Raw genomic sequence first — 14,268 nt, 5'->3', positions numbered from 1 at the left:
TTCTTTAAAAGCTTACCTTAAAGATTAAATAAAATTTTTTAAAAAAGTTTTTGTTTCTCATTTTTATAGTGCTAACAGTTCCAGATATTTTCTTGATATCACCAAAATCTCTGCAGTTCTTAAGCTAGCACTCTCATTACTATGCTCCCTGGCACCAAAGTATTTTTTTCTTACTGATTCAATATCACCAACAACTTAGTCTAACTTCACCACTATCTGGTGTAACAATAAATTGAAAAAAAAGGGGGGGGGATTTCCCTGATGGTCCAGTGGTTAAGAATCCGCCTTCCAATGCAGGGGATGCAGGTTCAATCCCTGGTTGGGGAACTAAGATCCCACATGCCGCAGGGCAACTAAGCCTGCACACCGCAACTACTGAGCCCGTGTGCTCTAGAGCCCGCATTCCACAACCAGAGAGAAGCCTGCACGCTGCAATGAAAGATCCCACATGCCACAACTAAGACCCTGTGCAGCCAAATAAATAAATAAATATTTTTTTTAAAAAAGAAAGAATATTTTTTCCTTTGTAGAGATGGAAATAAACAATTCCCCCTCCCTTTTTCTGGGAGCAATTCCAGAGATACCTAATGTTCCTAAATCCTTTATTTAACCCTTCGATATTTATGCAAATCGTTGTAAAGGCAAAGCAAGCCTCTAGCCAGCTTTCCAACCAGAAATGATTTTCTTAAGGACCTAGGAGCCATCTCTTTGAAATGTAAACATCAAGGAAGATAGTGTCCCTATCTCCCATACACCTGCAGAGATTAGCCTTGGCACCTTTCTCTGAGTTGTCCTTATCTGCTTGTCATAGAGGCAGAGAAGTTTTATTATTTCTTTGGATAAAGGCAACTAGCTAACACAAATGGCTACCTCAATTACCAGGTGAATTTGGAATGAATTATGAAAGAACATATAGCAAATGGTGCTGTCCTCTTATATGAGGACAAGTTACTGTTAATCTTAAGAAAATGATGTAAAGGACTGTGACTGCTTGGATGAATAGGGTGGAATTTCTTTCTGTCTTTGTATTATCTCAGTGGATTCCTTACAATGCACACTGTAATTGGCTTAATGCCTATTCAATAATAAAACTATTTTCTTTCTTTTCCACAATTTGTAAAGAGGATTCTCTGGGCTGATAAGATATTTTTAATTTTCCCAACACTGAGTTTCTTTCATTCTGTACTGCCAGTGTCTCCTTCCCTTTGCCACATTAATCATCTCTTATCCTTCTCAAAGTGAACATCTATAACAGCCTAGAATGTATGCTGAGTTTCTCATAGAAGAAAAATATCAATATGTGACCTGCTAATGAACAACAAGAAGACAAATGCATGTCTCAAATGTGAAAAATTTTATTTACCCTTCCTATAGGAAAAGATAGATGACTTTCGCTGCAAGTTCCGAGAAGGCTTGTCTGGTTCATAGACACCATGCGTGATGAACATCTTATGTAAGTGTGGATTGATTCCATCAGGAACCATTCGTGGACTTCCTTGGTAAAAATGAAGGACCTGCCTATTACCTGAAATAGCTTTATAAATACTTCTTTTGTTACACTGACTTTGATTATAAGTCTGCAAAAACAAATAAACATCAAATCACATTATTTCTATAATAATCACCAAGCCACGACAAGCAGTTATTATATTAGTCTGAGTTTATTCTAAACAGTAAACTCTGATCCACTTAAATACTTGAAGAATGGAATATCTGTTGTCTTAAATTTGAAGCCTATTTAATTAACTCTTGATGAAAATCATTTCAAAATTCATTATTATAAAAGCTTAACTTAGTAACTATATTGTACAAAGGAAATCTGTCTTTTATTAATATCTTGCTATTTTTGATTAAGTCTGATGTTTATACATAAGTGTCAATTGCTTTTTAAAAAAATACTATTCTCTTATTTCAGCTTTTACTTCATCTCTCTACGTGTCAATTTTCTTTACTGTATACAACAAGAAAAGCACTAGTACTGCCCTTACAGGGTTGTTGACAGGATTTAAACAAAATAATGCATTTGAAACATTTGCAACACTGTCCAGCACAGAGTAGGTACTCACCAAATGTGGGCCATTATGACGACTTAACAGATAAGAAAACTAACACCTGATATCTAAACTAACAACTAACAACTCACTTAAGGCAACTCAACTTAAGTGAGTTGCCAAGGTAATACAATTAGTTAGAATCCAATTCCACTCAGTGATAATACATAGACTTTTAAAAGCTGCCAGACATTTCATTTATTGGAATCATTTTGTAGATAAACTGGATGTTACATAAGAATATGCTATAATCACATGAAAAGTATTGGGGGGAAAAATTCATTTTTCAGGATGATTTTTAAAGGGTTTATAAAACATTTTAAATCCATTTTTTAAAACTATCACAATTAATGAAAAAATCTTTAATGTAAAACTATTCACTTAGACACAGAAATAGTCCCACTCAGTTACAAAAGTTAGTTAACACTTTAGTGTACATACACAAAATAATATTATGTATTGATACAACATCGTATTTAGGAAGTCCTGTTATCCAAGATTACAACAAAGTATGAATATCATTCAAGTCCTTTATCACTTAGAATAGGCATCAGCAAACTTTTCCATAAAGGGCCAGAAAGTAAATATTTTAGGCTTTGCAGGCTACCCATTATCCCTGGTGCATATTCTTGTCCGTTGGTTGGTTGGTTGATTGATTTAGGCAATTCTTTAAAATATAAATAAAACCATTCTCAGCTCACTGTAGTTAAAAAACATAAAAACAACTAAACACAAAAAGCAGGCCTTAGAAGCACAGGGAAATAGTAACACAAAGTAATACATATTGATTTTTGTATCTATGTGTCTCTAAAATAATACTGAAGTACAAAAATGTGTTTCTTTATATGTATAAAAATATTAAGACTGAATCCAGTCAAAAATTCTCCTAATTACAAGAAAAGAACAGGCAGAATCTAATACAAAGGAAAACAGAAATCAATCACAATTACCTACAGATTGTTTGGACTTTGAATGTTAACAGATTGATACTTGTCTTTAGGCTCTGTTTCTCAAATTTCAATTGTCAAATTATGTTTCCACATGTCTACTTACCCGTTCTTCTCGTCCTTCAGCAAGGATAACAACAATCCTGCCTTGACGTTTGCGGCCAGTTCTACCCATTCGTTGCACAAGACGAATTGGGCTCTTCTGGGCATCAAAACATATTATAAGATCAACTTCTCCTATATCCAAACCTTCTTCACCAACACAAGTAGAAACCAATGTATTGTAACCACCACTACGAAATTGTTTCACTACCTAAAATTAAAATGATTTAAAAATAACTAGATGCAAGTATAAGAGAGTTGTAGATCAAAGCATACTTTTTCCATTTGTCCCTGAAATGAGATTCAAAATCAGCACCCAAAGTACTATCGTATAGGAAAAGAAGCGGCAAATGGCAACATAAGCCAAAAGACATTCTGGTAAAATGCAAAGGGCAGTCCCAATTTCTTTGCTTTAATAATGGTTATGATTCCAAAAGGTTTTGCTAACAATTTACACATGAATGAGAAACCACAGATACTATTTTTAGCATCACTAAAAGGGGTGTAAAGCAGATAAGTGGCCCAGAGCAATTACTGTTATTTATCATGTCCTAGACCTAAATTTATTGTTAGTAAATTTAACAATAATAGTACGTTTAATAATTAAACTATTGTTAAAGTAAGATTGTTTTATTACTTCTAGAATTCATATTTTAAATAGAAACAGAATCATGGACATAGAGAACAGACTGGTGGTTGCCAAGGGGGAGGGGGGTGGGGGAGGGATGGAGTGGGAGGTTGGGGTTAGCAGATGTAAGCTTCTATATGTAGAATGGATCAACAACAAGGTCCTACTGTACAGCACAGAGAACTATATTCAGTACCCTAGGATAAATCATAATGGAAAAGAATATATAAAAAAGGAATGCATATATATATAACTGAATCACCTTGCTGTACAGCAATTAACACAACATTGTAAATTAACTATACTTCAATAAAAAATTTTTAATTAAAAAAATAGAATTCATGTTTTTCCTTGTATACTGTCATTCCAGTGAAGGGTAGCAGAATATGCCACCCCAAAATATGACTGTAGGAGTTTAGAACATGCTGCCCCAACCTATGCTGCTTTGGTATATTGATTATTTTGAGCTATAGGCACTCGAAAAACAGCAAATGCGGGGAGAGGCTTTCTCTGAACTCCCCTTATCTGTCTAAAAGCAGATCCTCCAGAAGGAACTCAATTGTCATAAATCCCCTCCCCAGGAGTTTCATCAACCAGGGAAAATTGACTCAACAAGACACTGAAAGTCCACACTACATCCAGACAAACTTTATCACAAACTATCATACCTCCCATCTTTTCTTTTAGGGCTCCATTCATCTTCCCTAAAAATCATTTACTCTCCCCTGTGCACCCCCCTTCTCTTTCCCCGTAAGATGATATTTAAATCTGTATTCTAAGCCACTTCAGGGAGTTACTCATTTTTCCCTCAGTATCTCCTATGCATACATGAGGTATACATGTTAATAAGCTTCTGTTCTTCTCTTGTTAATCTTTTATTACAGAGGTCTCAGCTATGAACTCGTAAGGGTAGAGGAAAAATTTTTTTCTCCCCTTCACCAGGATTTCTCTCTGATCAAGTTAATGAAACTACATTAGCATGACAATGAGTTAATGAAAAAGTCAACAAATATTTTGAAAAGTGTCCTTAAGCCTTATAAACTTAGTTCTCAACTGCTCTGAGCCTCAGTTTCCTCATCTACATACACACACACACACACACACACACACACACACACACACACATATACACACATCAATGTTGCAGGTTTATGGATGGTGGAATAGTAGTAGTGGTGGTACTTAAATAAGATCATGGTCAATAGATAGATAGAGAATAGAAACAAAAATTAAATGATGGTATTCCACAGGAATCAGTCATACTTTTGACTAATACCTTTATAAATGCCTATTAAAATGTAAGAATGCCTGAACAAAATGGCTAGTATGAAGGACAGTTATCAGACCTCATATCTAAAAAGTAAATTTCAGGAGAAAATATTAGGGGAGTATACACAAAAAGGAAATATGAACTCTATCAAAGTATAGAAATAGGGCTTCCCTGGTGGCACAGTGGTTGAGAGTCCACCTGCCGATGCAGGGGACACAGGTTCGTGCCTCTCCGCAACGGGAGAGGCCACAACAGTGAGAGGCCCGCGTACCACAAAGAAAAAAAAAAAAAAAAAAGTATAGAAATAGCTATGGACCCATGACAAAAGACCATAAAGTCGTTTCAAGCTCAAACATTCTACTATTCTATAAGTAATAATAATCATCAGCATTTAAACCTAGGTCTCTCTGACTCTAAAAAGCTATTATCTTAATCCTTAAGCTAGTTCTTTTATTTAAAACAACCACTTTAAAAGTAGGATAATAAATATAAATTTATCACGTTAAATCCTCTTAGAAACCTTTCCAGTAACACTAGTCAAAGAGTTTTCCTTCAATATGGAAAAACAGAATACAGGGAGAACCAGTGGTCATAATTAAAAGTTAAGAATAATTCATTTCCCTTTGTAATCTGTAATGACATTAAGCCAAGGAAAGACTGACCTAACATTACCTGTATGTAACTTAAAACAGATGTCCTTTTTGTCCTGATCAAAAAAAAGCCCAGAGCTAGAGTTGTAAAAAAAAAATTCTTTAATATAAATAATTAATAGATTAATAAAGGATGTCAAAGTAGCAGGTACAAGCTAAATTGTTATTTATTTGCCTAGGATTGATATTAATTTCCCTAGAGTTTGAAAAATAAATATGAACCAGAAGTTGTTTAATCAAAGAAAGGAATAAGTGATTAAGTAATTTCCACCAGGACTTCTTATAATCTACCGATCCTACCATTTTTTTGCTGTTTACACTACACTCTAGCTTACAACCCACTCCCTTGCTTCTCTCTCCTCCAATATTCCTAACTAAACTGCAACACTGATTATATCCCACTTTCCACTGGGTCTGTATTTACACAGTTGAATGTGGATGAAGGAAAACACCAACCATGCTGACTGGTTACACTTTAAACTCGTAATATCTCACCTTGAGTGAGCCCTTAGTGCTATCTGAAAATAATCTTATATTTCCCTAATCCATTCACTCTCCCCATTCTCCTCCTCACTCCTCTCTCATCAAACTTCCAACATTTCCTCCCCATCCTCACTCTCAGTTGGTGACATGACAAAAACTGAGCAATCAAAAAAGACTTTCCGGGCTTCCCTGGTGGTGCAGTGGTTGAGAGTCCACCTGCCGATGCAGGGGACACAGGTTCGTGCCCCGGTCTGGGAAGATCCCACATGCCGCGGAGCGGCTGGGCCCGTGAGCCATGGCCGCTGAGCCTGCGCATCCGGAGCCTGTGCTCTGCAACGGGAGAGGCCACAGCGGTGAGAGGCCCGCGTAACGCAAAAAAAAAAAAAAAAAGACTTTCCGCAAGGTATCACTGCCACATCTACATACCCACCTCTACCTGTGCCTGCATAGTTTACCTTCCCCTCCTATTGTTTTGGACAAACTATCCGTGTTCTTAACTGAGGTCACCCCCCATAGTTTTATACTAGATCCCATCCTTTTCCCTTAACTACTCAAAGATCATTCCAGCAATACTCTTCTCTCTGCTCTGTCATCAATTTTTCTTTCTCAACTGGTCATTCCTATCAGCATATAAGCATACTATTATGTATCTCAACATAAAACAAACAAACAAAAAACTACTTCCATCTCTGTGCTCCTTTTAGTAATAATCCTTGAAAGACTTGTATACTTGCTATCTCCAGCTCTTCTCAGTGGTGGCTTGTCCCACCATTCCACTGAAAATGTTCTTTTCAAGGTCATTTGTCTTCTCCTCTCTTATTCCAATAGTCAATTCCCAGTTATCATCTTATATGACCCACCAGCAGTATTTATACATTTAATCACTTCCTCCTCCAGGAGATACCACACTCTCCTGGTCTTTCTCCCATTTCACTAGCCACTTATTCTGATTCCCCAGGACTCAGTCTTTGGACATCTTCTATGTCTTCATTCAACCCAGTCTCATCTACATGATGATGATTCCCAAATATATATTTCCATGAACCCATGAAGTCAAGACATATATTCAATTGTTTACTTAACATCGCTACTTGATGTTTAAAACAGTGTAACTCAAAGTACAATCCATGAAGTATTTATTACTGGTGCCGGTATTGGTTCACAAACTGTCTACTACCAGCTGACAAGACTACAAAAACTTTGAGTAAGAGTTTAGAAACTTGACAGAGTATTCCCCATCTGTTGACTCTAAAAAAAAATTTAGACGTGAACTTTGTTTTTCATTAAGCTTATTTTTCTAGTAATTCATTTTTGTAGTAATGTTCAAAGGTATCTGTGATGTATTGAATGGAAATAAACTGGTCCTCCATCAGTTTTGACAGTTTGAAAACCACTAATCTCATAGGCATGCCAAAGTTAATTTGTCCAAAACCAAGCTAATATTCTCTACAAAACCTGCCTTTCCTGCAGTCTTATCCACCTTAGTTAATAGCCACTCTTTTCAGTTGCTCAGGCCAAAAACCTTGGAGTCAGCCTTCACACTCTTTTATCTCATATCCCACTCTAATTTGTCAATAAGTCCTGTCAGCTTGACCTTCAAAATATATCCAGAATCCAATCATTTCTCACAACCTGCTACCACCCTAGTCCAAGCCACCATCATCTTTAGCTTGAATTATTCTAATAAGTCTTCCAATTGGTCTTCCTATTTCCACCCTTAGCCCCTATAGTTTATTCTTAAGACAGCAGCCAGTGTGATTCTTTTAAAATATCAATCAGGACATGACCTTCCTCTGCTCCAAATTCTCCAAGGTCTTCTTCTCACTTTATTCAGAGTAAAAGCCAAAGTCATTAAAATGGAAATGTAAGGTCCTAAAGAATCTGGCCCCCAACTTCCTCTGTGACTTCATCACTTGTTTCTAGATAAATGAATAATTCAATTACAACTATCTGCTTGAAAGCTTATTTCAGAATAAAACTCCTGTTATGAAAGCAATTATGTATAAGAGTAATAAAAAGGATTATTACCCTGGCCTACATAAAAATATTATTGATAAAAGTGAATAAAAGACAAAGTGAATAAAATCTATAAGGTTTCTTATGATACCTGACAAACCCAGGAAATATGACTCTGGGTAATAATGAAGTTGGCCAGAGACCAGGTTGGGGACTATGGGTATTTCAAAATGCTTGACCTCCTAGGTAGAAATTCACTTCATTTTTCACACAGATATTACTAATCACTAACATGATTATTAACGTTAGTAATAATCATCCATTAGATGCCTGAACCCTTTAGAGTACTTATTAGACTCGAGATAGGGAAAAGTGTTACATTCAGACTCAGGAAAACCTCCTAGATTCTCTCCACCAGATCCAGTTTGCTTAAACAGACTCTTTTGAGTACAGTGGGGACTGGTATAAGAAGTATTTAATAATAGGAGTCCTCATCTATTAATGTTGACAGAATCAAGAAAGGATCTTTCAAAATGAATTAGACATTAAAGACATACCTACTCAAGTGTAGACCTATAGCTAACCTGAAAAAACCTGTATACAGTTTATAAAAATCTATATATAGTCTAGGGCTTCCCTGGTGGCGCAGTGGTTGAGAGTCCGCCTGCCAATGCAGGGGACACGGGTTCGTGCCCCGGTCCGGGAAGATCCCACATGCAGCAGAGAGGCTAGGCCCGTGAGCCATGGCCGATGGGCCTGCGCGTCCGGAGCCTGTGCTCTGCAACGGGAGAGGCCACAACAGTGAGAGGCCCACGTACCGCAAAAAAAAATCTATAGTCTAAAATATCCCCCAAAACATCATAGCACTCAAAAATTTATGATGAATATTCAGAGCATACAGCTACCTTAAATACCACCATGGTTTCCTCTGACCATATTTTTAAGTTAAGATTTTTAGATAACAGAAAAAAGTGTAAGCTTATTATTTGTTTGGAATAAATAACTAAAGTGACTTAAGATAAATAAATAGTAAACACTTCTTGAAGGCTCTACAGTACGATTTCACTTAATGCTTACAATAGCTCTACAGGGTATGTTTACAGATAAGGAAAACTGAGGCACAGGAAGTAAAGAAACTTATAAGTGGAAGAACCAGGATTCCAACCTACATAATATGAATCCAGAGCCTTTCTGCTTAACCATTATACTTTTTAAAAAAATTTCAAAATCCAAAAAAACCCACTTTTTTTGGTCTTTCAAAATATGCCTAGTTTTATTTATACATTTACTACAAAATTATCTTTAAGATGTAGCCAACTGACCAGTGAGTTAAAACAAAAAAAGGCGTAAGTGCAAAGCTAATCAATTTTATTTTTATATTCATCATTTCCAAAAATAATTACCTCCAGTTGCTCCTTCTGGGTAAAACCCTTCATGCTTTTCCCCGAGGCATGGCCAACAAAAGTCATTACTCTAATAATTGGCTGATGCTGTAAAAGCATTTCTGCAATTTCTTGAACACTATCTCGAAATGAAGAGAAGATCATAACTCTGGTCTCGTCACATTTCTTGTCAGATGTCTTTTGAGCTATATAACAAAAATACTTTAATTACAACTTTTATAAAAGCATTTAGATGAGAACTAATTCAAAAGACAAACCTGAAACTATATACTAGTGAATGACAATTCTTTCAAAAAAATAATTTAAGTATCTTAAATCTTTGCTGGTTTTCCTCCCACCTTTTCTAGTAATCTTAATAAAACTGGCTCCTTATCTCTCATTGGCTGTCATAAAATAAAAACCTAAACCAAATAAAAATTACCTTTTGACCAGTCCTTCAATTCATGCATGACGCCTGTTATTCCCCTTTACCTTCTAAATCAGAAGCACAGGACTGCAGAGCTCTCACTGATTTTGTATATCTTCCCTTTCCTTTCTGCTCACTAAAGGCACTGTCTTAATCCAGGCCATGGTATTCTGTCTCCAAATTATTGATATGTTCAAATTCTCCAAGAAAACTGCAGAATATACCCAACAGTCAATCACAAAGCTGCTCCCAGTGTCTCTGTGCTTGGGAGGAGTAGAATGCATAAATAAAAACATGATTTTGAGGCTGGACCACTTAGTCTCTGGGTGATGTGTGACCATGGTAGTCATTTAGTCTCTTTAAACTTTAGTTTCTTAATATCTAAAATGGATTGAGGTGATGATTAAATGAAACAGTAAATATAAAGTATGTAGACTTGCATATAGCAATTGGTTAATAATTGCAAGTTGTGTGGAGTTTTTTGTTATTTGCTTTCTTTTGTTTTTTAACCTTGCATGGGTCTTTGACAATCCTTCTTTCTTAAACATGATTTATATTATGTTAATCATCATGTGTGTGCCAGAGACTACACTAAGCATTTTATATTATGAACTCATTTAGTCTTCATAACAACCTTATGAATTAAATGACTTAATAAAGTTAATGTATAATACATAAGGAAAAAGAAGCAGCTGCTGTTGCAAGGAAAATTATTCCAGATAAACCTCCTTTGAATCAGCATAGCATCAAGACTCTACATCTGACCAACTGCAGATCAATAGCTACTTTCAGTGCAAAGCCTACCTCCTTCAACAGGCCGCAGCCTGCCTTTCTATCTTCATTCCATTAAAGCTGCTCTACCAAAGTCATCAATAACTCTATATTGCCAAACTCAGTGGATGCTTTTTAGTTCATCTGACCACACCTCTCAGTAGTATTTAACACAATCCACTCCTTCCTACTGAAATAGTCTCTTCCCTCAGCATCTCTGATAATTCACTTGTCTGGTTTCTTTCTCAATCTTCTTTGTGGCATTTTCCCCTCTGAACTCTAAATGTTGGTATTCTGCAGGACTAATTCCCGGCCCTCTGTCCCTAAACTGTACTGCTGGTGATATGACCACATTCATTCTTGAAACTTTTAATATTGTCTTTATGCTGATAACTCTAAAATTTATTTATATATATGTAAATAGATAAAAATATCCCAGACTATTCTTCTGAGACCCAGATTCACTTATCCAATGCCTACACATCTCAACTTAGATGTCTCAAAAGCATCCTAATACATTTGTTCTTTCTTCACCATGTTGTTAGTTTTCTCTTTGTTCATACAGTCATCTGCAAACACACACACACACACACACACACACATACTCCTAATGATTTTTTTTCTCATACTCTATGTCCAATCCATCAATAAATGCTGTTGGCTCCAACTTCAAAATATATCTAGAATCTATAACCACTTCTCAGAACCACCTTGCTGCTTGGTACTACTATCTTAGTATAAACTATCATCATCTGTTATCATCTTAGACTATTACAATAGCCTCCTAATTGGCCAACATCTACGAGAGTGATATTTTAAAAATATAAGTCAGATCACGTCACTCTGCTGCTCCGAATGCCTCTGTAATAGTTTCACAAATCACAAGCATACACAGAATAAAATCCAAAGTCCTGACATGGCCTACAAACCCTACATGACCTGGCCCCTGGCTGTCTCTCCAACCTCTGCCTACACCACTCATCCTCATTACACTACTCCAGCCAAATTGGTTTGTTTACTGATCCTTAATCTTACCAAGCACCCTACTGCCTTAGGGCCTTTGAATCTGCTATTCTCTCTGCCAGGAATGATCCTCCTACAGAAATCCACAAGGCTTGCTCCCTTACTTCCATCAGGTAACAGCTCAAAGATCACCCTACAAAGAGGTCTGCTCTAAAACTATATATAAAATAGCCTCCTTCATGACTCTCTATTTTCTCACCTAGCTTACTTTTCCCTATCATTATATTATACATTGTTTTATTATCTGCTTCCCTTATACTGCCCCAGGTTGACTTTTCTTTTTCACATAATACCCTATTCTTAACATTTCCACCATTCCCCTGGTGCCTACGCTCCCAAAATTTCTCAGAGCTTTTTTATATTCATTATCCAGAATAATTAAAAGCTCATCTTCTCCATAAGAAATGTTAGCACAATCTAATGAGTCAGAGTTTTAGCTTTCTCAATAACTTTGCCTTGCCTTGAGTCTATTAAATACGACCTACCATTCCACGACTTGAAGTGTTCAACTACAATTTCTTCTAATTTCTTTAATTTTGGATGACTATAGCAGAACTTTTTATCTTCATCTCCTGTAAAAAAACAAAACACAAAAAATTTTTCTGTATTTTTCCATATTCGATTACATTAATGTATTTTAATTACCCTTTCAAATGGATTCATTAAAACTTATTTCTTTTTATTTAAACAGTAAGTAGCATCTGGGTAGCACACAAACCTTACTGTAAAATAAACTGAATTTTTATGAAAATTTCATTCTGAGAAAGACTCCAAATGAGAATCAGCAGCAAAGAGAAGGGAAAAATTCACATTTAGTTAAGCTATAAATTAGTTTTTGGTAGTTCTGAGAATTTTCACTACCAGTAACAACTACTACTAACTTCTATTATATATTTAAAGTTTATGAACTGCTTGAATATATATTTATCCTAAGTTGAAGAATAAGATCTTTTAGCATTTAACAGGTCTATTGCTACAGAAGTATAAATAGATATAAATAGACATGTGGATCAATGGAGCATAATTTTAAAATTAACCTTGATAAAGAGGAAACAATACAAAAATTTAAAAGAACAACCAGACCTTTTTTGATAGCAGAAATGCCACTTGCTGAAGTACTACGTGTATGTGCAAACATGCACTCTAGATGATTATAGAGTTTCATGAAGTCCTCATTTCGGCTAAGTTCTTTTTTTGCCCGAGTCATTCCTTCAGAAATTAAGAAAATATTTTTCCAATAAATTTAATAGCAAAACTAATCAAATGTATCATTTATTTAAAAAAATTAAACTATAGCAATGAATGCAAGTTTTTCAAAATAAAAACCAGCAACTTTTTCCAGTTCCACATTCACATATGTATTAATGAATGGCTTCTTTTCTTCCAGCAATTTATCAAAAGCAAAGAAACATGGGCTGGCACCTTGATCTTGGACTTCCCAGCCTCCAGAACTGTGAGAAATATATGTCCACAGTTTAAGAAAAAAAAGAAGAAGAAGAAGAAGAAAAAGAAAGGAAGGAAGGAGGGAAGGAAGGAAGGAAGAAAAAAGAAAGAAAGAAAGAATTTGTTACATAACTATTTCACTGCTTTTTATTTTATTTATTTATTTATTAAGCTGTGCTGGGTCTTACTTGCAGCATGTGGGATCTAGTTCCCTGACCAGGGATCAAACCCGGGCCCCCTGCATTGGGGAGGACCACCAAGGAAATCCACTGGACACACAAGGAAGTCCCCTTCACTGCTTTTTAAAATAAAGCACCTTAAGTAATCCAAACGGCTCAATACATATCGTTAACCAAAATAATACACGTCAGCACTTTTAAAAATAATTTCATATAATTTACCTTTAGTTCCATCCATAATTCCACAAAGGAAGAAATATAATGATCTCATTCCCATTTGCTGCAATAATTCATAACCATGATATAAACTAATACAAATAGCAAATTCTCCCTCGATTATGCCTTGTTGCAGTCCCTAGAAAAAACAAGCATGTATCAAATTTACCCAGAGAAAGAAATGAAGATACATGTTCCATGCAGAACTTACTGGTTCTACTGAATGTCCTAAGATGTTGCTATGGAAAGGTGTCAATGTACTTTCCATATACAATCTGCCCCTTTATTTAATTCAACATGAAACTTACATTTTAAAGAGAATAAATGAACGGGGGGATATTTATCATATGCTGTTTTTCTTTGCAGGTAAATTATTAGCAGTATATAGATTTATTTGGTCTTTCAAAACAATTTAATAAGCACCTACTATTTGCTGAGCACTGAGTTAGACATTTGGGATATAAGGGAAAATAAAACAGATACAGGCCTACTATCCTCACAAATGTTTCTGACACCAGGACAAATATTTAATCAAACTGTTTAACACTAACATTTAACACCAGGTATACATGCCACAGTAACATCTGACAGGGAGCACCAGACACCGTTATAAGCACACTACTTATACAAACTTATTTAATCTTAACACCTAGGAGGTAGGTACTATTGTTATGCCCATTTTACATATGTGGAACCTCATGTAGGTGATAAGTAGCAGAGCCAGTATTTGAACCTAGGAA

General features: G+C 35.7%; 1 protein-coding gene across 3 annotated transcripts in view; it reads right to left on the bottom strand.

Annotated features, from left to right (window-relative positions):
- The window catches only part of FANCM (FA complementation group M), a 56,979-nt gene that overhangs the window by 30,299 nt on the left and 12,412 nt on the right, over nucleotides 1-14,268 (bottom strand). For all 3 annotated transcript variants that reach the window (XM_030854869.2, XM_030854872.2, XM_060294782.1), the window contains exons 6-11: nucleotides 13,535-13,667; nucleotides 12,774-12,899; nucleotides 12,176-12,262; nucleotides 9,491-9,675; nucleotides 3,105-3,311; nucleotides 1,364-1,577 (exon numbers count right to left, since the gene is read on the bottom strand). In XM_030854869.2, coding sequence (XP_030710729.1) covers nucleotides 1,364-1,577; nucleotides 3,105-3,311; nucleotides 9,491-9,675; nucleotides 12,176-12,262; nucleotides 12,774-12,899; nucleotides 13,535-13,667 — 952 coding nt within the window. The remainder of the gene's footprint in view (nucleotides 1-1,363; nucleotides 1,578-3,104; nucleotides 3,312-9,490; nucleotides 9,676-12,175; nucleotides 12,263-12,773; nucleotides 12,900-13,534; nucleotides 13,668-14,268) is intronic.

The sequence above is a fragment of the Globicephala melas genome, chromosome 2 (genome assembly GCF_963455315.2).
Source record: "Globicephala melas chromosome 2, mGloMel1.2, whole genome shotgun sequence".
Classification (NCBI taxonomy): domain Eukaryota; kingdom Metazoa; phylum Chordata; class Mammalia; order Artiodactyla; family Delphinidae; genus Globicephala; species Globicephala melas.
The sequence above is the reverse complement of the archived record's forward strand: the minus strand, read 5'-3'. Positions and strand labels throughout refer to the sequence as shown.